The 25,211-nt window shown below is 40.8% G+C and overlaps 1 protein-coding gene across 7 annotated transcripts in view; it reads left to right on the plus strand.

The window, feature by feature from the left end:
- Window positions 1-20,576, plus strand: part of AVL9 (AVL9 cell migration associated) — a 68,883-nt gene extending 48,307 nt beyond the window's left edge. Inside the window, exons 11-18 of one of the 7 annotated variants that reach the window (XR_013829890.1) lie at window positions 375-509; window positions 2,126-2,345; window positions 4,612-4,729; window positions 7,085-7,138; window positions 7,637-7,725; window positions 10,059-10,389; window positions 15,189-16,193; window positions 19,606-20,576. Coding sequence is in view for 4 of the 7 variants with exons in the window: in XM_079932249.1 (XP_079788375.1) it covers window positions 375-509; window positions 2,126-2,345; window positions 4,612-4,729; window positions 7,085-7,138; window positions 7,637-7,725; window positions 10,059-10,174 (732 nt within the window). In the remaining 3 variants the exon portion in view is untranslated. The other 6 variants (XR_013829891.1, XM_079932249.1, XR_013829889.1 and 3 more) reach the window with 6 other exon arrangements.
- The last annotated feature ends 4,635 nt before the right edge of the window (window positions 20,577-25,211 follow it).

Consider the following 25,211-nt stretch of genomic DNA (forward strand, 5'->3'; position numbering starts at 1 on the left):
AATTTTACTGGAAGAACAAACAGCTTTCTACTAAACAACATACTTTTTAATGGGCTTAATACTTCATTTCCTAAATGAAAAAAAATTCGGTTTGTTAGTTACAGTGGAGGCTTTTAAGTTGAACCGAGGAACAAAGTGGTCAAGTAAGACAACCTTCATGGTAGACTATTTTGCCAAGATTGACCATTCATGCGGACCTATGGTTATTATTATTGGAATATTATTGTATTGAGTCAAAGATCAGCTGTGTTAGGAATGGTGTGGGGTTGGGGAAAGATGGGGAGTTTTTTTTCCTACTATTAGCTCTCTAGGCTTGAGGAGAGACGGGCTGTTCCATTACTTTTCTAATATTTTCTCTTACTCCTGTAATTCAGGGATATCTGTGTTTGCCTTATATGGCATTGCAGCAGCATCATCTTCTCTCTGATGTCACCATTCGAGGATTTGTTGCTGGAGCTACTAACATCCTTTTTCGACAACAGAAACACCTCAGTGATGCCATTGTGGAAGTAGGTTACATATGAGTGTGGGTCCTTGACATCGCTGGTCTGTTTTCCTTCTTTCTTTTTGTTTTTCTTTTTTTTTAAATGTCTTTATTGGAGTATAGTTGCTTTACAATGGTGTGTTAGTTTCTGCTGTACAACAAAGTGAATCAGCTATATATATACATATATCCCCATTTCTCCTCCCTCTTGCATCTCCCTCCCTCCCACCCTCCCTATCCCACCCCTCTAGGTGGTCACAAAGCACCGAGCTGATCTCCCTGTGCCATGCGGCTGCTTCCCACTAGATATCTATTTTACATTTGGTAGTGTATATATGTCCATGCCACTCTCTCAATCCATCCCAGCTTACCCTTCCCCCTCCCTGTGTCCTCAAGTCCGTTCTCTACGTCTGTGTCTTTATTCCTGTTGTGCCCCTAGGTTCTTCAGAATCTTTTTTTTTTTCTTTAGATTCCATATATATGTGTTAGCATACAGTATTTGTTTTTCTCTTTCTGATTCCTTCTTTCTTAATTGGAATTTGGGGCATAGTAATAATACTAATCGTGGTAATAATTGCTTCCTTTGCCAGGCATCCTAAGCGCCTTAGGTATATGAACTGGTCTGGTTTTCATAACAACCTTTGAAATAGGCATTGTTACTGTCTGTATTACACCTGCAGAAGCTAAGGAACAGAGAGATCAGACAGCTACTAACTGGATGAGCCAGGATTCCTACCTAGGCAATCTGGTCCTACTACAGTCTCACCATTAAAATGTGTTTATTGTATAAATATTTTAAATACTTCTAGCTTGTTTAATATGCCCCAATATCAAGAGGAAGGAACTAGAGAAAAATATTTGACATCTTATTAATATATAAGAAATTTAAATAATTTGTTCAGCTTTACAATTAATTTTTACAAATGCATGAGGATAATTTCGGCCACCCTAAGGTTTTTATAGTTTCTAACAGAAAGTACCAGAATGTGCCTCCTGGGGAAACGTTTATAATACAATAAATGAAAAATCTGGGATTCAAAGCTATATGTATCCTAATTTTGAGGGAGAAAAATACATATACTTTCCAAGGCAGGAGGATACAGATGGGAGGACCACAGAGTTTTCTCAACATTATTGGTTACATTCTAGCTCTGAAGTTGGTTGGCAAGTTCATGGGTATTTGTTTTATTATTATACTTTAAAACTAACCTGTAAGCTACATAAATTTCTTTATCAAGTATTACATAATAAAAATATTCCAAAGTGTCTGTGCAATCAAAGGAAAAATTTTTAGGAATTATATTTAATTGTATTCATTTCTGTTTGTATGAAAAAGGTGATTTTAACTATACATTTCTATATTTTCCAAAATATTTAGTCAACGTGAATTACTTCTATAATTCAAGATTAAATATTTATGCATATATTTTCTAAGAACAGAAAATGAGCATTTTTAAAACAGTGAAAGAAAAAAAAACTTCAGTGTAAAAAACCTGTCTCTTTCTTAGGTTCACCTTTTGAGAACGCTGTTATTCATATTTTTTATTTCCAGCTCCAACTTCCCAGTAGTTACTCTTTAAAGTGTGGCATGGATATCTGCGTGAATGCCCAGACTCTGACTTATACCCGGGTACCCTCTAGGTAGAAGAAGCTCTGATCCAGATCCATGATCCAGAACTCAGGAAGCTGCTTAACCCAACCACTGCAGACCTAAGGTTCGCAGATTACCTAGTGAGGCATGTGACCGAGAACCGAGATGATGTCTTCCTGGATGGCACGGGCTGGGAGGGAGGTGACGAATGGATTCGAGCCCAGTTTGCAGTCTACATCCATGCACTGCTGGCCGCCACACTGCAGTTAGGTAAGGAGCTCACAGCCTCTTGCTCATTTTGTAACTCTTACGATGTTTTGAATTGCATAAGAAACAAGTTTATGAAAAATTACCTGTCACTCCCTTATACAGACTTAACTACTCTTTGCATTTTGAGTACTTGATATCCTTCTAGACCTTTTTCTAAGCCTGTGTTTTGGATTTTAGTTTTGTGGTATTTGTGGTAGTCCTTTTACAAACATGGATCCCGTTTTTCATGTTTTTTATAACTTAGTTTTTCTTTATAATAGAAACATAAACATATTATCAAGAGAGTAAATGCAGATTTTCGTCACTTTTTACATGGCCCCTTAGTATTCCACCATTTGGAAGGGTATATCAGTATTTGAGTGCTATTTATAAACACTGCTTACATGTTAAGATATATAATGGGTGAAAAGAGAAATATAAAAAATAGAAATCATTGAAAATCACATTCTGAGTGATTAGACCTTCAAATTTATCCCCCATTCTGAGAAATTTTATCCCTATTAAGTGGTTAAAATGGAACAGGCAAACATAGAATCACTGCTGAGTTAAAATTATCTCATTCCCCATGGAAAAGAATATATACAATGAGAAAATGAAGCTCTGCAATGAGCTCTCACACCATGGACACCTACCACCCTGGACACTTAGCATATATTCATTAGCTTTGGTGGTGGTGGTGTTAAAAGAGTATAGAGCTTTTGGTTTTCCTTCTTTTCAATTATCCAACTATTTCACAGTTGCTTTTTTAAAAAATGTAGTGGAATCCACATAACCTAAAATTTACCATCGTTACCATTTATGAGTGTATCGTTCCACAGTGACATTAAGTACCTTCACATTGTTGTGTTAGTAGATTTTTAAATCAACCTCACTACTGCCACCTCCCAGGTTAGTTCTTCACATAATATATATAGTTTTAAACTCAGGCTTCGGGCATGTTCTTCATTCGCTAGGAAAGCTAATGGAGCGACTCCTTATTTGCTAATGGGATTTTTTTTTTGAATGTCTGCCTCTTCTATAGCTGTAGCAGCTGAGACCCCAAAATTAAATCCTCTAACCCAGAATCATTCAGTTTATCTAGTAAGAAAACCCAAGTCTCCACCAGCCATGTAGCTTCCTGAGTAATTAATTTACTTCTTAAAAATATTTGCCCGGGTAGCTGTGAGCACTGAGTAATACATAGTAGCTAACTTTTGGGGGGAACGTTTAACATGTGCAGCACCCCCTTTTTTGAGCACTTAACATCTGCTAACTCATTTCATCCTCCCAGCAATCCTAGAGGTAGATACTGTGTCATCCTCATTTTACAGAAGAGAAAGTGAGGGATAGAGAGGTTAAATAGTTTGCTCTTCCACCTGGTAAGAGGCTGAGCTGGGACTTCAGCCCAAGAAGTCTGGCTCAGGCCCAAGCTCTTAAAGGAAATTCAGACCAATGAGCTGTTTGAGGAGTATGTTCTTAAAAGAACTTCCTTATGCTGCATACAGAACCGTGTTATGTCCTTCTCTTCCTCTCCCAGCAAAAAAAGTCACATGTTTCACCCTCAAAGCAAGCAACTTGAAGTTAACATATGAAGCAATAGCTATTTGAATCAGTCCTCAAAACCTTTTCTATCCTTCCAAGTAGAAGAAACGCTCCTCATTGAAGCTTCGCCTCGATAGTGATAAAGCCAAAAAGTTTTAAGCATTAAATATATGAAAATCTCCTTGTTATTTTAAGTATTTTGACTGTGAAATGCATGGAAACTCAAGAGTAAGTTTCACTGAATAGTGAGGCAAAGAAAAGTAAATAGTGTCTAAAAAGAACCAATTAATGTATTCTTTCTAATTGCCTTTCTTAGAAAAATGGCATTTGTGAGAAGATGAAAAGATACCCTAATTGCCTGCTCCATGTGTAGACATCAGTATGTTTAACCCACTGTCCAGCCTATAGATTTTAATAAATAATACTATGCCTCCTTACCTTGGTAAGGAGAACTTGGAAATATTTTGGAGTTTTAAGGAACCTTAGAAAATATTTGGCTCAACCTCCTTATTTTCTAGTAAGAAAAATGAAATTCTTAGTGAGTAAGTGACTTACCAAAGGCCACATCACTTCTTAACAGGATTTCTGGAATTAGACCCAAGATTCCTAACATCTGGTAGGCTGTCTCCCCAAGAAAACAGGGGGACAGGGAGGCTAAAGCCATTTCTTTACTGGTTTAGGTTATTAATCTTTACATCCCTGACTGACTACAGTCCAGCTCAACTTTCAAATATTTACTTGACAGATAATGAAAAGATCTTATCAGACTATGGGACGACCTTTGTTACAGCATGGAAGAACACTCACAACTACAGGGTCTGGAACAGCAACAAGCATCCAGCACTTGCAGAAATAAATCCAAAGTAAGCACATCCTCTGAAGGTTGATAGAGGTGGTTCACTTACTAAGTGTGCCCCAGCATAAAGAAAATCATATCTTTTTAAAAAAAAAAAGAAAAGAAAATCATATCTTAACTCTGATGATATTGTGAATATCTTCAAGAATCTCCCTGAGTAGATTTTTATAAAAAGCCTCCCAAGTACAGAGAAGCAGCTGAAAACTGCTTCCCTATTCACACTTCTTACCCACAAAGCACAAGGCATTTTGGAAGCACTAACATTTCTCCCAGCTTCCAGCGTGATTTGGAGACAAAGTCCTGGCCTGTGAGGATCCTCCTACCTCATGGTTCTTCCCTCCCTTTCGCTGGATCTCTGCCTCAGCAGAATGGTCAAACAAGACAGAACCCTTGAGGGAAATAGCACTGGTTAAAACTGAGAGGTTATTTTATTTTATTTATTTTTATTTTTTTAAACTGAGAGGTTATTTTAAAATATGAAGTGTGAACAACTAAAGTTAATATTTAAACTCCTAGATTTGCAGTCAAATCTGATGCAGTTTCCACATCAGATTCTAGATCCAACAAAATTTAATACCTGTCACAGTGCCGACTGCTGGGCAAAGACTTTATCCCATGTAAAAGACATTTAAACATGCTGGGGAGTGGGGCCATTAAGAAATAATACTATGTGAATGGCAGAGTAGCGTCTAAGGAGATCAATTAATATAATGCGTACATCTTGGCAACTTCTTTTCTAAATTAAAATATATAATTTTTTATTTACAATACAAGTATACGCTGAACGTTTGTTTTCATTTGTGTTTTAAACTTTACTTCTCGGTGAGAATCTGACAAAAATCAACTTAGTACTGATTACCATATTATTTGGGAACTATGGTAAACTTAGCTCAACTGGGGATGTGATTTAAGTGGTGCTACAAATACAAAACCCAGGAATTATGTCATAGTAACTTGCAGAAGCATCTGTAAGGAAGCAGGGTTTGGGAGAACATGTCTGCCAATATTTTGTACCTATCAAGAACAATGACTAGGTTCAGGACCGATTTGGGGGAATTTAATCCTCATACTGGGCTGTAGCAGAAACCTATGTTGCCATTTGGGTGTGGTAAAAACATAGAGAATTAAAAGGCACAAGCGTTTTAATGGTATTAAATGAAAGGACTAAGAGTTCAGAGTTTTCTCCCTCACTAACCACAAGGTCTGTGTTCTAGAGAGTAATAAGGAGAAACAGATGTGAGTTTGTTTGCCTGGCGGTGCTCCTTGTGGTAGTGCTGGGGGAGTGACCGTTCGTAGTTTGGTCTCCTCCCCGGTACTCTGACCCTTAGCCTGGTCAGATCGTTACGCAGCCCCTGCGTCTGCTGTAGTGCCTTTAACTTGAAGCAGCTCGACAGATTGTGTTGCAGGTCCATATGAGGATTAGCTGGAATGTGTTTTAAAGGAATGTAAAAACAATACTTTTAAAAATATGTAAATAAATTGCGGTTACTTAGATTGAGGAGAAAGCTGAAGAAAAGGGCCAGGAAAAAAAAAAGGTAGGGAAATTATGCAGATATGACCATCAGCAGATTTTCACCAAATTCAAAACAAGAAATGATAGTCTTCAACTGTCAGCAGGGGGTATAATTTGGAAATATTCAAAACTAAATGTAAGGTTTGAGATCTATGAAACCCTTTCTTCAACTCCTAAAGATCGGAGAAGGTAGTCCTCTGACTTCCCTTAAAAGCAGCAGGCATGTTTCATCCTTTAAGCACAGCGTTTGCAGGAATAGAGAATGATGAACTAATCTCTCAATTCTTTCCAACCGGAGACTCAGAAATGCAGAAAAAGAGGGATTGTTAACGTATGCTTAACATGGCCAATATATCAATTTGTTTTCATTTGAAAAGCCATAAATAGCATTTTGATATTTCAATAAGCGGCTACAAATTTCTCTAGGTCACTTTCTTTGTTAGACATTGACAGAGAGACCCCTGCGTATGAGATAAGAATTTGAATATTTATTGATGCCTTCTTTTATAGTGTAAAGTTGATCAGGTTGCCTGATTTTAAAATGTCGGTGCTTGGGCCCCACCCCAGACCAGGTAACTCAGAACATTAGGGCAGCACTAACACAAACCATCCCCACCCAAGGAAAAAAGCACACCTATTTTACAAGCAAGGACATAAGCTCAGAGGGACTTACATAACTGTTAAGTGGAGAGCTGTGATCAAAGCCCTGTTTCCTATATCTCATTTGGAGCACTGCCACCCGGCTGAGTCACCCCTGCGAGGGAGGTTTCCTGATTCTTCCATGTGATAACTGTGTTGCAGCTTTATTGGTGAAATACTCATAGTCTAAACTCAAACTTTGTTTTACAGCCATCCTTTCCAAGGCCAGTATTCAGTGTCAGACATGAAGTTAAGATTCTCACAGTGAGTATTTAGGGAAAATACTAGGAACAGTCTTACGTCTGAATGTATGCCATGTGTTTCATTGCTAATTGGGAATTGTTTTTCTCCACTTCACAGACTTGTGCTTCAAATAGTAACCAAATATGTGCATAACATTCTCTAGCTCAGCAGTGTGTATGTTTCAAAGTGAAAACACTGCTGTTTCATGGAGAATGGTGTGAACTAATAGCCAGATTTGCCATTTTTGTTCTGGTGAAGTTACTTTAGCATATTGTGACTGTAGGAAGAGTTAAGCATGCATCCTTACGCCCTTACCACTTTTTGGCTCATCTGCGTATTCTTTTAGTGTTTTCTGAAGATTCACATGCTTAGAATGTTAGTAAATTAATTGATGCATAACAAATAATGCATTATTTAGCTTCTTTTCGCAGTACTGATTTGAGGGATGGTTATGGAGTGGTGAATGTATACCTGAGAAATTTTTTAAAATTGTACTTAACATTCCTCTCCTTTACTCAGTTCTGTTCAAAACAGTGAACGTGGCAAAAAACTTGGAAACGTCATGGTCACAACGAGTCGGAATGTTGTGCAAACAGGAAAAGCTGTTGGTAAGGATGTCTTGGGCAGGAACAGATTGGAATCATAACACATCTCTTCTCTATCCTCAATATGTCACTGATAAAAACATAAAGTTGTAGAGATCTGTGTATCACATAATAATGCAAGATGGTCGAATACAGAGGTTTTTGTTTTAAATTTTGGGCTTATTCATTAAAACAATTCTTGTGGCACTAGATGATGTCAAACCAAGTTTAGCAAATTTTGTCCTGTCTGTTCTGTTACCAGGATTCAAGCTTCTCTGGAGTTTTTCCTCCATTCCCTGAGCTGCCCACAGTTCTTGTTTTTTTTTTTGTTTTTTTTTTAATTTATTTATTTATTTATTTTTGGCTGCGCACGGGCTTTCTCTAGTTGCGGCCAGCAGGGGCTACTCTTCGTTGCAGTGCACGGGCTTCTCATTGCGGTGGCTTCTTTTTGCGGAGCACGGTGGCTTCTTGTTGCGGAGCACGGGTTCTAAGCGCACGGTCTTCAGTAGTTGTGGGTCATGGGCTCTAGAGCGCAGGCTCAGTAGTTGTGGCTCACGGGCTTAGTTGCTCCGCGGCATGTGGGATCTTCCCTAGACCAGGGCTCGAACCCATGTCCCCTGCATTGGCAGGCGGTTTCCCAACCACTGTGCCACCAGGGAAGTCCCAGCCCACAGTTCTTTATAAATAGTAGAGAGCCATAATAATAAAGTAGGCATTAGGAGTTGCCGTCTTTTAAGGTAGTATCACACAGTAAAGAAGATCAGTGAAACCAACAGTTGTTTTTATGAAAAAATCAACAACATTAGTGAAACCTTTTAGACTAATAAAGAGAAAAAGAAGATACAAATTACCAGTATTGGGCATGAAAGAGGGGACACCACAGTAGGTCTTACAGAAATTAAAAGGATAATAATATTGTGAATAATTTTATGCCAATTTTTCAACAACTTAGGTAAAATCTACAATTTCCTTGAAAGACTCAAATCGCCAAAACCAATGCAGTAAAGAAATAGAAAATCTGAATAGCCCTATATCTATTAAATAAGTTGAATTAAAATTTAAAAGCTTGCCACAAGGTTTTAAATATAATCTAAACACAGATGGCTTCACTTATGAATTTTATCAAACATTTAAGGAATAATGCTACTGTTATACAAACTCTTTCAGAAAGTAGTGGTTGAGGTAATACTCCCCAACTCATTTACTTAGCCCAGTATTACCCTGATACCAAAGCCAGACAAATGGTAGCATGCTGTTGTATACACCCTTCTGTACCTTTTTTCACTTAAAATATTTTGAAGATTATTCCATACCCTTTGTAAAGAAACTTCTTGTTCCCTCTTTTCTATATTTTTAACTTTTTATTTTTATATTATTTCAAACTTAAATTGTGCAACAGTGTACAAGGAACTCCCAGTTATCTCAGATTCACTGATTATTTACATTTGGCTATGTTTGCTTTGTCATATCAGTATTGAAAATAGGACCCGTCTCCTTTCTTACCTCCTGAGAGAGCTTGGCTAACCCTTACTGAACACAACTCAAAAGCCCCAGAACTAAGTGATCTCTGCAGGGGTCCTCGTAGCTCTAACGTTCTGTATATCCAGAGATAGACAGGGTGAGAGAACTACTCCACACACTCGTCTTAGAAGAGAAACACAAGGCACATAGCCCCATCACTATGGAAAAGTAGGAAAATTCTACTTCATCATAGTTATATGATGTCAGTTGGTAGTTAATTTTTAGTGATGCTGCTGATATTTAAATTCTAAGGCCTATTCTCTTCTTCCACACTCCCTTCTTCAGGAATAGTGAGTATGGATGATTCAGCTTAAATAATTTCACTTTAACACGAGATAACGCTCTTAAAAACAGAACAGACCTCAGGCAGATAGAGCTCTGTGTGTCTTCATTTGATGCAACATCATTTTAGATGACAAAACCAAATTTCCCTAAGCAGCCTAACAACTCTTCCCTGCAGGTGGTTTTTAGTTATCAACTTGGATTTAGGGTACAGAGAGCTCATAGGACTTTTTCAGCTCTCCGAGTCATTCTGCTGCACAGCCAGTGCTGAGAACCACTGGTCTGGCACAGTGGGTATTAAGGAAAGAGTTTGCTCAAGATTTTCAAAATGCTTAGGAGAGCAGGGTCTTACACCCTGGCATTATCCAGGTTCCTCTTAGACATTCCCATGGTAAGGGATTATTTTGAAACTAGAAGTGTAAATGGTATTTTAGTAACTATTAACATATCGGTTGCAGTTAATTAACATTTATTAATTAACATTGGTTTTTCAGTGTCTCTTAACAAAAGTGAAGACATTTTTTCCTTTTGTTTTTCCCCTTCTTTCCATTCAGGCCAGTCAGTTGGAGGAGCTTTTTCCAGTGCAAAGACAGCCATGTCTTCATGGCTTTCTACTTTCACCAGTTCCACTCCACAGAGTCTCACTGAGCTGCCTGACGGGAAACCCTGAGCGGAGCAAACCACCCACAAGCTGCTGTCGCTTTCTTAGGTTTAAGCATCCCCTGTCTGTCTGCTGCTCCCAGACTGTTCCTCTCCATCGACCACAGGTCCACAGCAGGGACCAATAGGTCGAACTGTTTACAGGGACGGTTGCCCTCTGTGTAAATGAATGTCACGGGATGCTGAAAAGATGAAACCACAAGCGTAGCAGGGACGGCTTCCCAGGTTGGGGTTTAAATTGACTACTTTTATTTCAGTCTGAGCCTGATTGAAACACAGTGAACGTTCTAATGAATTCTGAGTTCTGATATTATACATTTGTTTACTTTAGAAAAGTTTTTACTTGGTGTAAATTTTGTTCTGTTGTTGCTGTTTGAATATCCAGATGGCTATTTATATGTGCTAAGATTAAGTTATATTACTATTTTAATTTCTCTAAAGTGGGCCCTAAAATGTGCTTACATTTAACAGTAAGGGGGCATATAATCCAGCCCTTCATTATTATCTTGCTGAGTTATATGAGGATTTTTTGTTTGTTGGTTTTCTACCTACAAAACACATTTATCACTTCACTTCCTCCTAGAAACCGTGGAAGTCAGAGGTGGTAGTTCTGAGGATGGAGTGTTTTGTTTTGTGCTTTTAATTTATTCTTTCCCAATCCTAAGCACTTGCTTTGAGGTGTCAAGGAGGGTCACTGTGCTTTCTTCCTTTTTCTAATTGTGCGAGTAGATGTGCAAAGAAACAGCATGGTGACGGTTATAGCGGTGTTCAAGCAGTTTAACTGAGTGTGTATTTAGGGCAAGACTTTTAAAGATCTAGGTGTTATTTCTATTGACTGTAGTAATGTTGCAATCTTTACATGCATTTTTTAACCCAGCGTTTGTGCCTTCTATTTCTTCTTTTGAACAGTTTTCCATTGGGTGTTTACAGACTTACAGGTTTTTTCTTAGTCTTAATCTTCATAAAGCTTTTCAGGGCGCTTGGCCTTCCTACTTCCCTGATAGAAAATCCTCATGTAATCAATCTCTACCCCCTTCCAAAAGCAAGATGATCTGTAAATATTAAACAGAAATCTCATCTTGGCTCACATTTAGAAAAGCAAGAGAAGAAAACTGCAGCCATGACATCAGTCATGTTTCATGAAGGACACCTGGGTTCATTTTAGACACAGGTGTGCTCACTACTGAATATTTTTACACAACTAGACCTCATGTGGCTGCCAGGCTCAGCTCTCATTTGCTTTTCAAGGGGACTTTGGCTGGGTGTTCTCAGGGAGTACTTACAGGCGACAGACTGCTTTTTCAGATACTTGGAAAATACATCATGAGCATAATCTACATTTGATATAAAGAGTATTGAGAAAATTGGGGACCTAATTAGGGAGGACGCTTGATTATATTTGATTTACCCTTTAAGAAATGTTTGTATAAAAAGCACTACTAGGGCATGTAAAAAGAAACATAGGGACATAATCTAAATATCCCTAAAATTTCCAATTTGTGTTTTAACACAAGTCCTGCACACCTAAAAGCGTACTTCCCTTTGAGTATAATAACTCAAGGTAAAGGGCTTATTGTGAGAACTGTATTAATTCCACTTCTGCTAGGAAAGTTTGCTTTCTCAGGAAATACTATTTGAAGAAAAGAAAGTAGTACCAAACAAAACTTTAAAAGGTACTTTAAAGTTGCACTGAGACTAACATCTTATTTTTTCGTGAGGCCGCATTGTTGAGTAGAGTGTGATAGTGTATCGGTACACAGTTGCTACTCTCGACCGCCAGGCTGTTCACGGCGCTAAGAGTGCTGTGAGGGGTCAGCCAGCACGCTGCTGGTTCCTCCTTTCGTTTGTATGGCTTGTATGATTGGGGTGAATTCTCATCTCTCACTATTCCAAGAAGTCCAATCCGCTTTGGAATCCCACTGAAATAAATAAAACAAGTTACATAAAGTTTAACTTTGCTTTAGTATCACTCCCTATTTTATATACACCTTAATGGAACTTTCTATTCATGTTTCTGGTTAAGAGTTCAACTCTTATTTACAGTGGTCATTTAACTGGCTTTCAACATAAAGTGAGTATTTCAGAAGATAGAACTTTTGTCATAGAAATGGTCAAAAGACCATAACTCTATTTCCTTCAGGTTCTAGAAGGTATGGGCATCTTCAGGGAGTGCAGGCTATTACGTTGCTGCTGGGGGGCCCTGGGGCGGCCAGCACAGTTGCAGGCAGGAAGCCTGGCCCCTGGTCCCGGGAGCCTACGTGCTTCAAGTTTGGGTTCCTGGCTCCAGCCCAGCGTCCAGCCTGGAAGCAGTAGCCTCCTCTAGCCACTGGCTCTGTGAGTGGAGCCAACACTGGTGTGGCTGTCTTAGGACAACTCACTGGAAAAGGTGTGTGCTTTGCTTGGCCACAGTGTTTTTGTCTGAGGACTGAGTGCGTTTATGTAGGCCCGAGGGAGCTAGGGTCAGCCAGGCTTTTTCAGAGTGTGCCAGGCAACACAGACTGCCTCCATAGCTTGGTGGAGACCTCGCTCCTGTCCAGGTGACTTAAAAAGAGTGTTTGGAAAATGTCCCTGGTGTGCTTTAATTCCTACTAGGCACTGTAATGACGATGACATAGGTAAAGGAAAGAGGGTTGAAGCTGACCCAAGTGTCCTGAGTTAAGTGAATAGGAAAAGTTGCCTGTCACAGTATGGCTTAGGGTTATTTTACATCTGCATTTGGCTCATATAACCAGTATGAGTAGTCTATCCCCAAATCTGTTAGTGATTTACTAGCCCCCAGGCCCTAAAATACAATTTTCTTCTACTTTTTGCTTTAAGAAACACAGCAGCTGTATCTTTGGGCAGCAAACCAGAGCATATGGCATGATTTCGTCAACCTTATCTTGCTTTCCAAGTCCTATATTAAGCATTGTTTTTTTTTGTTGTTGTTGTTTTTAGAATAATTTACTTAGAAAGGCAAGGAGAAAACAAATTAGGAAGGGAGAGGTGAGAAGTTGCAAACCCAAGAGACAAGGTCCTTTAAAATCTGAATGAAAGTACGTTGAGAGCAGTATCTTTTTTTCTTTTGGTATAAATTTATTTATTTTTGGCTGTGTTGGGTCTTTGTAGCTGCGCGCAGGCTTTCTCTAGTTGAGGCGAGCGGGGGCTACTCTTCATTGCGGTGTGCGGGCTTCTCACTGTGGTGGCTTCTCTTGTTGCAGAGCATGGGCTCTAGGAGCACGGGCTTCAGTAGTTGTGGCATGTGGGCTCAGTAGTTGCGGCTCGCAGGCTCAGTAGTTGTGGCGCACGGGCTTAGTTGCTCTGCGGCATGTGGGCTCAAGCCCATGTCCCCTGCACTGGCAGGCTGATTCTTAACCACTGTGCCACCAAGGAAGCCCGAGAGCAGTATTTAATATGCTAAAGGTTATAATAATTCTTTTATGAAGAACTTAAATTTTTCATCTGCTAGTTACGAGTTTTTTGTTGTTGTTGGTGGTGGTGGTGGTGGTGGTGTACGCAGGCCTCTCACTATTGTGGCGTCTCCCGTTGCGGAGCACAGGCTCCGGACGCACAGGCTCAGCGGCCATGGCTCACGGGCCCAGCCACTCCGCGGCATGTGGGATCTTCCCGGACCGGGGCACGAACCCGTGTCCCCTGCATCGGCAGGCGGACTCTCAACCACTGCGCCACCAGGGAAGCCCACGAGTTTTAAAATGAGGCTTTAACTTTATCTCCCTGGCAGGCAGTTTTTTTTTTTAATTTGTTTTGTGGAAGTTAGAGTCAATGGTCCTTTTCCCTGAGGCCTGGTGATGAGTTTAGGAGCGCCCAGCCCTGTGAGGGGCCAGTGGACTTATCCTGAACCCCTTGAACTTTTATCTGCTTCAGCAGTTTGGGAAAGTAGCCTGTCAGGCTGGTAGCCAGTTAGTGTTGCCTGTTATTTTATCAGGGAGTTGGTTGGGACTCTTGAGATGGCATTGACATTTGCATGCTCTGATTGTTTGACCAGAGGTGGCACGTCATTCATGGCCTTTCCACCCAGTTCTGTGGTAGCCTCTAAACACGACAGAGAACGCAACCCTAGTTTCTAGAAGATGATTGTCATGCTGTGTAGCTCAGCGTGCCACTATGAGTTTTTTCATTCCAAGTCTTTGGACTTCATAACATTGGAATTGTTTTCTCATCACTTCCAACATTCCATAAATATTTGTCAAGGACAAAGAAAAGGAATGTGGATCTTTATTCTTCTCATATAAATAACTTTGTACACATGACTTCCTGCTTTCATATGAAGGAGAAGAAACTAGCTCCCTTGTGTGGCAGCTCCAAAACTAAAAGATTGTTGGACGTATAAGGGATTGAATATATTTTGTAAAACGCTAATGCATTTGTATCTCTGTGCTGTTCTAAAGATTACCTTTTTACTTATATTGATTAAAGATATAGAAACTATATATTTAAATCATGTTAAATGGGACACAACTTAGGGATTTTCCTCACTCTTATTTTTCATCGGCTTCTCACACTCGTATAGTATGCTGCTCAAATTTTTTTGTGTGCAATATGAATATTTGAACATTTCAGTGAGGTACTGAGCCAGAAAAGGTAATTGAAGTTTTTAGAAAACTTACATGCTTAGAAAATATATTGTTTTCTTTAAATATTAGTAATTTATAGCTGGAATTATAGGATCAAGACTTGTTTCAGGCCACTTGATCACTGGTTCCTAAATTTAGGAAGCATATGATTAACAAGTTGGTGAAAGCATTTAGTGGGTACAGGAATAGTTTAAATACTTGAGATTAAAGGTTTTTCACAAACCCCATTCTAAGAAAGTTTAGCTTAGAAATCTTAGAAAGTTTTCTTAGGAAGTTTAGAGCTGTGGTACATGTTTTGATTAGAAAGATAGTTTCTCTTTGCTCTAGTGGTTTTATAATTTGTAGTAGTCTTTTGTTTCTGTTGTCATTTGTTTTTTTAAAAATGTTAAAATTATAAATCACGTCCAATCATACTGAATTGTAAAACTTCTACTGTATCTTTATTTTAAGGAAAAATGAGAATAAAATTATCCTGTTTCTCCTGCATACAGTGGACTTGGCCTGTTTTTCTAGAAGTACCCTTCATGTTGTCAGTGTGGTTTCTGGCCTGCTTCACAGTTGGAGAGAAGGGCCAGCTTCGTTTATTAGGAAACCAGCGGAACTAAAGGACTCATGGCTCGTTTTTTATTTTTTACTCTCTCATTTTGAAAATACTTGTGGTGCTTCAGTTTGTGAGGTGGTGACCCTCGCAGCAAGAATGTTTAGTGCCTGGGGCTGCACAAAGTACAACCAAACGGAGTTTGGTCGTGCAGTAACATCTTGTCACATGCTCACGGACAGAAATCCCCAGGGGACTAGGATATTGCCCCAAGCAACCCATTTTTCCATCCGTACTGGTGAGCTTCAGAATAACCTTGACATTTCCACTGAGGACTCCTAGCACATTTTCACATATGTATTTCCATGTACCATGGTTTCCTTATAGCTGTTTTGCAAAACAGCTTCACAGAAGAAGGAGACAAATTTCTTTGTTCCCAGGAATGTGCGCTGCCTTGAGTACAGGGTTAAATTTAAGGTACCAGTGTTCTTACAACGTGGACTGTTGCTGCCTGGAGCTCACAAGGTGACTCGGGCAGTAGAGCTCGACACCGCCAACATCTCCCTTTTCCGAGGACCTGTTCCAGCTGCACTTCAGGCTCTGCCGTGGTGAGGGGATGGTCCCCCATTGTCTCCCAGGTCAGAGCTGCCTTCTCTTCATTCTGATAGAATGGGAGTTGCAATGATCAAACCTGGCAACATCTGGAAAGAGCAGGATTATAGAGCCAGTTTCTTCCAAGGAACCACACTTTGTGAAGGGCTCATCTCCTCCTGTGGTAATCACAGGCTTAGGGAACCGCTCTGCAGCAGGACTGATCTGTCCAAGTTCACAATCGACAAATCCCCAGCGGAGCTTCCAGTCGCGTGACCGACAGCCAACTCCAGTCGAGGCAGCTAAGGTCTGGTCATCCAGCACAGGTAACACACTTTGTATGGCTGTGGATTCAGAGGCCGGGGAGTGTCTGGGGCAGGAAAGCCAGATGGTTGTGCTCTTTGCTCTTGATCCCATGTATACCTGTTTTGGAACCACTGACATCCCAGCCTAACACAAAAACTAAGATTCAAATGTTTCTAAATGTGTATGTTTTATCCTTCACCAGAGCTGGCTTCCCTCCTGGGACACATTGATGTGGAGGGTGGGAAAATGGCGAAAGCCACTTGATAACATACTGATCATTGTTGAAGCCAGGAGATTTGCTAGACTATTCTGGTGTTAATGTATGTTTGAGAATTTCCATAATGAAAAGTTAAAAACGCCTTGCTCGCCATTAAACAACTCTGCTGCTGCTGAAAAGGCTCCACCCTCTGTGTCCTCCCTGCCCGCCCCCCGGCCCCCGACCCTGGCAATACTCTCAAGTAGTTGCAGGGAATTTTGAAGCCTTCAGTTGGGCTCTCGGCATCAAATCAGTGTGTCTGCTAGTCCTCTTCTGACCTTACGTGGTTCCAGTCACTTGTCCTTGTAAAGCAGAATCTCTCTTGAGTTAGCTTTAGAATGGAAGGGCTGGGAAAGAACAGAAAATAAGTTTTTGAAAAAGTTTTTTCCATCACTAAGTTCCTACTGTTCTTCCTCAGTAACTCGTCTTCGTTCCATCGCTTTCTAACTTCACTTCCGTCATTCCTGGTCTATTATGCCTGAGCCTTTATCAGTTTCTCTACTTTCAGTCCACCCTACCCCTCACACCCAGAATCATCTCCCTAAGACATTAGGGTTTTTTGTTTTTTTTAAGACACCAATTGTACTTGAACATTTGTTACTTTTTTTAAAAATTAATTTATTTATTTTTGGCTGTGTTGGGTCTTTGTTTCTGTGCGAGGGCTTTCTCTAGTTGCGGCGAGCGGGGGCCACTGTTCATCACGGTGCGCGGGCCTCTCACTATTGCGGCCTCTCTTCTTGTGGAGCACAAGCTCCAGATGCGCAGGCTCAGTAGTTGTGGCTCACGGGCCTAGTTGCTCCGCGGCATGTGGGATCTTCCCAGACCAGGTCTCGAACCCGTGTCCCCTGCATTGGCAGGCAGATTCTCAACCTCTGCGCCACCAGGGAAGCCCCATTAGGGTATTTTTAATTGTCCCTTTGCTGCATGGTAATCCTCCAAGTCTACTTACTGTCTACAGAATTAAATCCAGATTCCTGAATCAGGCACTCAGGGTCCACCACACAGTAACATCCCAAACTTCTCTCCTGACACCCTGGCCTCCACAAGCCCCCTGGCTAAGTGACACCTTTGCTGTGGTCACGCTTTCCCACCCCTCTAGTTGTTGGAGAAGCATTATTGAGAGAACCCCCGATAGACACTTAACTGAAGGTCAGCTCCAGCCTCTCTTGCTCTTCAAAGTCTCCCCTGGGGCTACTCGGAGTTCTTTCTAAAATACTTGGACACAGCTTTGATTGAGCATCACGCAAATAGGTGCTTCTGTCTTGGAGATTTTCAACCAGTAAAACTTTAAGAAAGGGACGGGCAACTTAAGTGCGAAATACACATACAGAAAAGAAATGTATACATTAAGCTTAACCAATCACACAACTAGTACCCAGGCAAGAAATAGCATAGTGCCCGCACCTAAAATGCGCTGCCCCTTGTGTCTCTCCCAGATCATAATTCTTCCTTCTCCAGATGTGTTTGGTTTTCTGATTTTTGAGATAATCGTTTTCTTATAATTCGACCTCCTCCTTCCTGTGTATGTTTCCCAAACAGCATTGTTATTTTTTGTCTGTTTTTGAACTTGTATAAACGGTATCACACCATTTGTATTGTCTTTTTCTGCTTAATTTTGGTTTTAGGAGATCATTCTCTTTCACTGCTTTATAAGCTGTTCCACTGTACGACTGCACCACAGTTTATCCAGTCTGCTATGGGTGGGCGTTGGCTGTTTCTGGTTTGAAGCTAATGTGAAGAGCAGTGCTGCTCTGACCTTTCTAGTATGCATCTCCCAGTGCACCTGTGCATGTTTTCTCTAGGGTATAAATGTGGGAATGAAACTGCAGGGTCATGGAAATATGTATCTCTTCAAACTTTTTAGTTAATGCCAACCTGTTTTTCAAAGGGATGATACCATTTTACCCTCCCACCAGCAGGGAATGAGAACAACATTGTTCCACATTGTCTCCCATGCTTTGGTATCACCAGGAATTTAAATTTCTGCTGATTTGATGGGTGTAAGATGGTATCTCCTTGTGGGTTTTAATTTGCATTTCCCTGTGTACAAATAAAATTGAGTACTTTTTAATTTACTTATTGACTATTTAGATTTCTACTTTTGTGAAATGCCTATTCGTCTTTTACCCATTTTTCTGTTAGGTTATCTGTTTCTTATTTGCTTGCATTTTAATTTTACGAGTGTGTATGTATGTGTGTATACCTCAATCTATAGATAGATAGACGATAGATAGATGGATTTCTGGATACTATTTCTTTGTCAATTATGTGTGTTGCAAATACTCCTTCCGTGACTTACCTTCATTCTTTATGGTCTCTTGTGATGCATAGAGTTCTTAATGTAGTCAAATTTATCTTTCCTCTTATGATTAGAGGAAATGATATCTTTTTGTGTTTTATTTAAGAAACTTTTCTCTACCTCAAGGTCATAAGGATATTCCCTGTAATCTTCTAGGAGTTTTTCAGTTTTGCCCTTCACATTTAGGGCTTTCTTCACCTGAGATTTCTTTCCCAGTCCCCACTCCGCCCTCCCCTCCCCGATATGGCTAGAAAGTTTTGGCACTTCTTATTTGGCCAAGTAAGGACTCTGTTTATTTATTATTTATTTATTGGTTTTTAAAAACCTTTTATTGAAATATAGTTGATTTACAATGTTGTGTTCTAGGTGTACAGCAAAGCGATTCAGTTTTATATATGTATATTATATATATATATATATATAATATATATATACACACACTGCTTTTTAGATTATTTTCCATTATAGGTTATTACAAGATACTGAGTAGAGTTCCCTGTGCTATACAATAGGTTCTTGTTGGTTATCTGTTTTATATATAGTAGTGTGTATATTTTAATCCCAAACTCCTAATTTATCCCACCCCTGTCCCCTTTCCCCTTTCCCCTTCGGTAACCGAAGTTTGTTTTCTATGTCTGTGAGTCTATTTCCGTTTTATAAATAAGTTCATTTGTATCAGTTTTTTAGATTCCATATATAAACCATATCATATGATATTTGTCTTTCTCTTATCACTGTCACTTTTTACAAAGACATTTTAATACCAAAACATGGGAAGAGCATAGGGTCAGAGTAAAGGAGAATCCTTTAAATCAAGTTAGTAACTCTTTGTGTTGTATGAGTTTAATTTGTCCCTATTTTTCTCATTTTGTTACAGGTCCTGTGCAAAACTTTGCCTCAGCATGAGTTTTTGAAGACAGAGGAGGGAACCCAATTTTTTTTACTTTGAAGGGCTGATGTTCTCCAAGTCTAGGAATCACGTAAATGTCCGGTGTGTCCAGAACTGTCCTGGGCAGCCACAAGCCCTAAGGACTTTTAGCACCGAAGCAGAGACTCACACTGGCCTCCAGAGATCCAAGATGTGCACATCTTTGGCTACTTGCCCTGGGAAGTCACTTTCAGAACTAACCCATGTCCCTCACAGTGCATTTTAAACCCTACCTTCTTCCCATCAAGTATTTGAGTGCCTACTGTGTACACACACAGTACATGCCACCCACATAGCAGGGGGAGAATGGATGGTTACCATAGTGGGTAAAGAGGCTGGGTCAAAGGTCAGCCCAGTGTGTTTGAGCAGGTGGCCAGCTCCTTTTTGGCAGGGGTGAGTAGATGTTTCTTCCCCTGAAGGCTAAGTGATAGTTTTAGGAGTGAGGTGGGTTTAGAAACAAAGGGCTCCAGGGCCTAGGAGAACGACATAGGCAAAGACTGGGAAGCAGTGAATGTTCTTCGGTGTGGCTGGAACCTAAATGGCAAGGGGGGATGGGCAAGAGATGAGGCTGTAAGATAAGGCCAGGTTTGGAAAAAGAGATACCTGTCAGCCTGGCAGAGGTGGGGTGGACTTGATCTAAAAGGGTAGGGGAAAACCTTAAAGGGCTCTCCAAGGGCAAGTGGCAGGTTGGGTGCTGCATTTGAGAAAGTTCATTCTGGGTTGGGCACCACTGCATTTGCATAGCCATTAGCTCTAGTGATGTCTCTCTGAACTCAGCCATCACCGCCTTCCTTTTCCTCAAGGGCCCAATCTCTTAGCTTTGTACCAACTTTAAATCCCATTTGCCCCAAACAATGGGCCCCAGAACAAAACTCCTATGGACCCAGCCCTCAGTCAAAAACCAGTCATCCTGATGTCACCCTGAGAACTGTTTTCCTTTGATTTCTCCAGCCGTTAGACTGGCCGGGGGGGTGGGGGGTGGGGGGTGGGGGTGGGGGGCTTGTGAACGAGGAGCGGCTCTAAAGTGATTGTGGGCGGTGCCGGGAGAGCCCGGAGGACACTTCAGCATCTGCTGAGGTTACTCTTTTTGGCAAAGGGGAGACCCAAGAGACCCGTGCCGCCACCACCATGTTGATAAACCTGGGTGAAACTCACTGTTTCTTCCTAAAGTTTACAAGCAGGAAGGGAATACTTCATATGTTCTAAAAGTCCATCTGCAGTTAACATCCGGACTTTCATTTATATTCGATCTAATCCATGGAATTTTTATTCTGATCAGCGTTACCAGATGAGCCATGTGCACTGAGGAATGATTAGCCCAAAGTAGGACAGAAGAGAATCTGAAAAGTAGCCTTTCCACCTGCCCCCTGGCTCTGCCCTAGAAAACAGTCAGCAGCACTTCCTAGAAACCACGGAGACAGAAGTTACGCTGCACCGTCTTCAGCTGCAGGAATCCTGAATTGGTTCTTTGTACAAGATCATCCATTACACGCCAAAGCCTCAGTGCCCTCGATAGATCATTCACTCCCACTAAATGCCTTAGAAATGGAAATTCCAGGTAAGGTTTTAACAGATGAAGATAAATGAGTATTTTTTGTGTGTTACCCACTTTATGGTCATTTAAAAGCATAAGGACTGAAATGTTAAAATCTTTTTTTTAATACATATAAATTATTTTTGGCTGCATTGGGTCTTGGTTGCTGCGCGTGGGCTTTCTCTAGTTGCGGCGAGCGGGGGCTACTCTTCATTGTGGTGCGCAGGCTTCTCATTGTGGTGGCTTCTCTTGTTGCAGAGCACGGGCTCTAGGCACGTGGGCTTCAGTAGTTGTGGCGTGCAGGTTCAGTAGTTGTGGCTCGTGGATTCTAGAACGCAGGTTCAGTCGTTGTGGCCCACGGGCTTAGTTTCTCTGCAGCATGTGGGATCTTCCTGGACCAGGGCTCGAACCTGTGTCCCCTGCATTGGCCGGCAGATTCTTAACCACTGTGCCACCAGGGAAGTCCCTGAAATTTTAAAATCTTATATTTTACAACTTTTAAAGTGTGTTTTTCTATTAGTGATGGATCCTGCATTTTGAGACTCGAAGTTTAAAACATTTTTATTTTGTGTGCCATTAATTCCACTCCTTTGAGCATCTGGGCTTAATGAATACTTAGAATTTTTCCTCTTGGGTCTCCTTGGAAATGAAGGATACTAGTCACTACTCCTGGTTGGAAAACGTTTTTTTTGTTTCCTTTTAAATTATCAGGTTAAATTCTGTGACTATTCTCCCTTGAAGAGCAGATTGTATTTCCAAGGTTTCTGATACAATTCTTAGGGAATGCAGAATGGGTTTCCTAAATGGACAATGTTGTTTATGGGAGCTGTGTCTCAGCTCATAAAAGCCTGCATGTCAGAAAGCCAGAGTATGTACTGAAGTATAGTAGAAGGTGCTAGAGAACTGAAATGCTCCGCACAACAGACAGAAGAATGTAACTTACAGCTTGACAGCTGAAAACGTAGCTCCTGTCTGCATAGCCCCAGCAGGAGTAAGTCAAGTTTCAGTCACAAAACTACTTGCTGTGGGTGAGGTGCTGTCGGGGCTCCAGGAGACAAGAGGAGATCTGATAAAAAAAATTTGATAGTGAAAAATGTGATGAGTGTCTTGAGAGGTCCAGTAAAGTGCCATGGCAGTCCTTTCAGCTAGGACAATCAGAGAAGGCTTCCTGTAGGAGGTGGCATTCACACTGCTCCTTGAGTGAAGATGGTTAAGATTTTGAGTAGAGACAGTAAAGATAAGAGCAGATTTTCAGTCCACCCTAGGGGGGGCCTGTGGCCTGTGATGCAGAAGAGCAGGTCAGTGAGTATAGGCCTAGGAACGGTTATGGAGTGATGACAGAGGAGAAAGAAGGAAGAGAACAGTCTTTGGGGATGCTAAAGCCAGAAGGAACCTGAGAAGTATAGAAACCACCGGAGATCACTCTTGGTGAGAATACAAGGATTAAGGAAAGAGTGAGGAGGGGGGAAATCCCTGCCGATACAGGAAGGAAAAGAAGTACCTGTAAGGGGTCATCTGTATGTTGAGGACTTCTGTTGGATGAGGTAGCTGCCTTCCCAGGGTCAGGAGTATGAGATACTTTCCATCAAGTAAGCTGGAAAGTTTTGGAAAGTGCAACTGCCTTTATATCAACTTCACAAAACAAAGCATTTCGAACAGAAACATCAAGTTGTTTTCTTTGGGGACCAAAAGATACTTTATCTACTTTCAAGCTGTGACAGATATCAAGGCCAAGCATAGTGTTGATTAAAATCAACTATTTCACTTGATCTATGTGGTTTCATAAGTATATACATAGTTAAAATCAAATTGTACACATAAGACACATTTTTAATATTTTTAATCATAAAAACCCCAACCATTTCAAACTGTAATTTGTTTCTGGAGTTAGGTAGGCATGGTCAATGGAAGGAATATGGTTTCCATTTTTCAGGCACATCTTTCAAGAAAACTGCAAACCCAAAAAGGCTGGTGTCTCTGACAAGTGAAAATTACCCAAAAAAAGTGCCTGCATTTTCATTTTGCTAGACTTTGGCAACAGTAATCAGCATCAGTCTTTGCTTTTGCTCAGGGCTTTGTAGCTTACAAGTTAGGATCTCATAAATTGGATGTAGACAGGCCTGGGTTTGAGATCCAGCACCCACACTTGCTTATTACTCACCACCTCTGAACCTTGGGTTTCCCATGGGTGCAGTGGGTTTAGATGACGAATGTGTTGTCGATGCATTTATTTGTGTTCATATTTGTTTATTGTCCATCTTCTCCCATAGAAAGTGAGGAGGGATTTCTTTCTGATTTATTCACTCCTGTGTCTTCAGGGACTAGAACAGTGCCTGGGACGTAGTAAGCCCTTAGTAAACATTGGATGCATGGACAGTTCTGATTTGTGACTTTGGGAGAAGGGAGAAGATATATGTAACTGGAAGGTGAAAGGTCACAATCCACAGACAGGTGAAAGGAAAATGAAGAAAATGGTGTGAATTCCTAGGGTTTGAGGAGGGGGGACCAGAAATGAACAACATAATTGGATATAAAAGGAAAGTGTGAATTTTCTAAGCACATGCACGGGCAGTGTATCTGATATGCAGTTAGCTTTGAATACACATTTGCTTTCAACAATTTTTAATTCTTTATAAATTAACAACTGAAGAGATTCAAATGAATTTTTATCCAATGTGTAGGGTATAAAGGAAAACAATAAAATGAAGGCTCCACCACCCGATTTAAGATGGTGTTTCTCATCCCTCTAGGCTGGGAGAGAGATGGGAAGAGGAGAGAGGAAAGGCCCAAGGAAGCACGTGGGCCGCCTCCCTCAGGGCCTCCTCCCTTGGGTTCCAATCGCTACCTCAGTTTCCCTTACTTACTAGGAGAAGATGTCTGTACAGAGAACCCCAAAAGCTGAAGGCAGAATACAGTCCTAGCCTGTTATGTGACCTTGGGCATGTTAAAAAAAGACTTCTCTGGGCCTATGTTCTGAATAAAAGAAAGGAGGCAGATCGGTGGTTTTCAAATCCTCTCTTAGGTGGAAAGCTACTCCAGCGAAATCCTCCCGGATGATGTGACTGAAGAGGATGCCTTCCCCAGTACTTGACTGTTTATTCCTTCCTTATTTAGGTCTCCATGACACAGTGCTTCCTGTACTGTATCGAGTTCCTGCACACTCCAGCGGAGTTCTTTTTTGAGTGTGTGTGAATGTTAAGCTAATACTTATTTCATTGCTTTCAACGAGATGTACTTTTAAGGAGTGTCGAAAACGCAGGCATGAACATTTTTATGACCCTGTACCTTCATCAGGAGAGCGTCCAACTCAATGTAAACGGACTTAATCCCCCTCCCCAAGCCTGCTTGGCATTCCATTCCTAAGAGTTAATATCAAGGAAATAATCCAAAAGGCAAAAAAAAGAAAAAAGAAAAAAGCCATGTGCATGGAGTTCTTTGTCATAGCATTTTTCATTATAGTGAAAAATGAAAAACTGGGAACAACCAACAGAGGAGGACTGAGTTATGATGCTTCAGTGTTATACTAGTGAGTGCGATGTTCATGGTCACACTTGACAGCTATCGGAACAATCACTGTGGAAACTGGGATAACGAGGAGAAGAGGAAAACGCAGGATCTACTGAAGTATACAGAGGAAGCAGGAGGCCAGCTTGCTTCCCCTGCGTTTTTTCTTCCTCTTTCCTATATCTTTTCTCAGTTTCTCCCACGTTGCTATGGGAACATGGAAAAATGAGTTGATAGATGAGGTCAATAACACAATGGTGATTTTCTGCTTCTGAACTGTGCCAGGACACAGAATACAAGCACACTGCGTGGGAATTAGAGCCCTGGCCTTCAGTGCCTTTTTTCCCCCAACTGAGCCCTGGATGTATTTCTATCACCATCCTTACTGTTCCGGTTTTGTAATGAACCATGAGGCCTGGAGCACGGCACATAGTAGGCACTTGATTTGCATTGTGACATGAACAAAACCTTCCTTTCCTTCCTCTGTGGTTGTGGCTTACCAGAGAAGCACCATGTA

This window comes from Stenella coeruleoalba (assembly GCF_951394435.1).
Source record: "Stenella coeruleoalba genome assembly, chromosome: 9".
In the NCBI taxonomy this organism is placed as follows: Eukaryota; Metazoa; Chordata; class Mammalia; order Artiodactyla; family Delphinidae; genus Stenella; species Stenella coeruleoalba.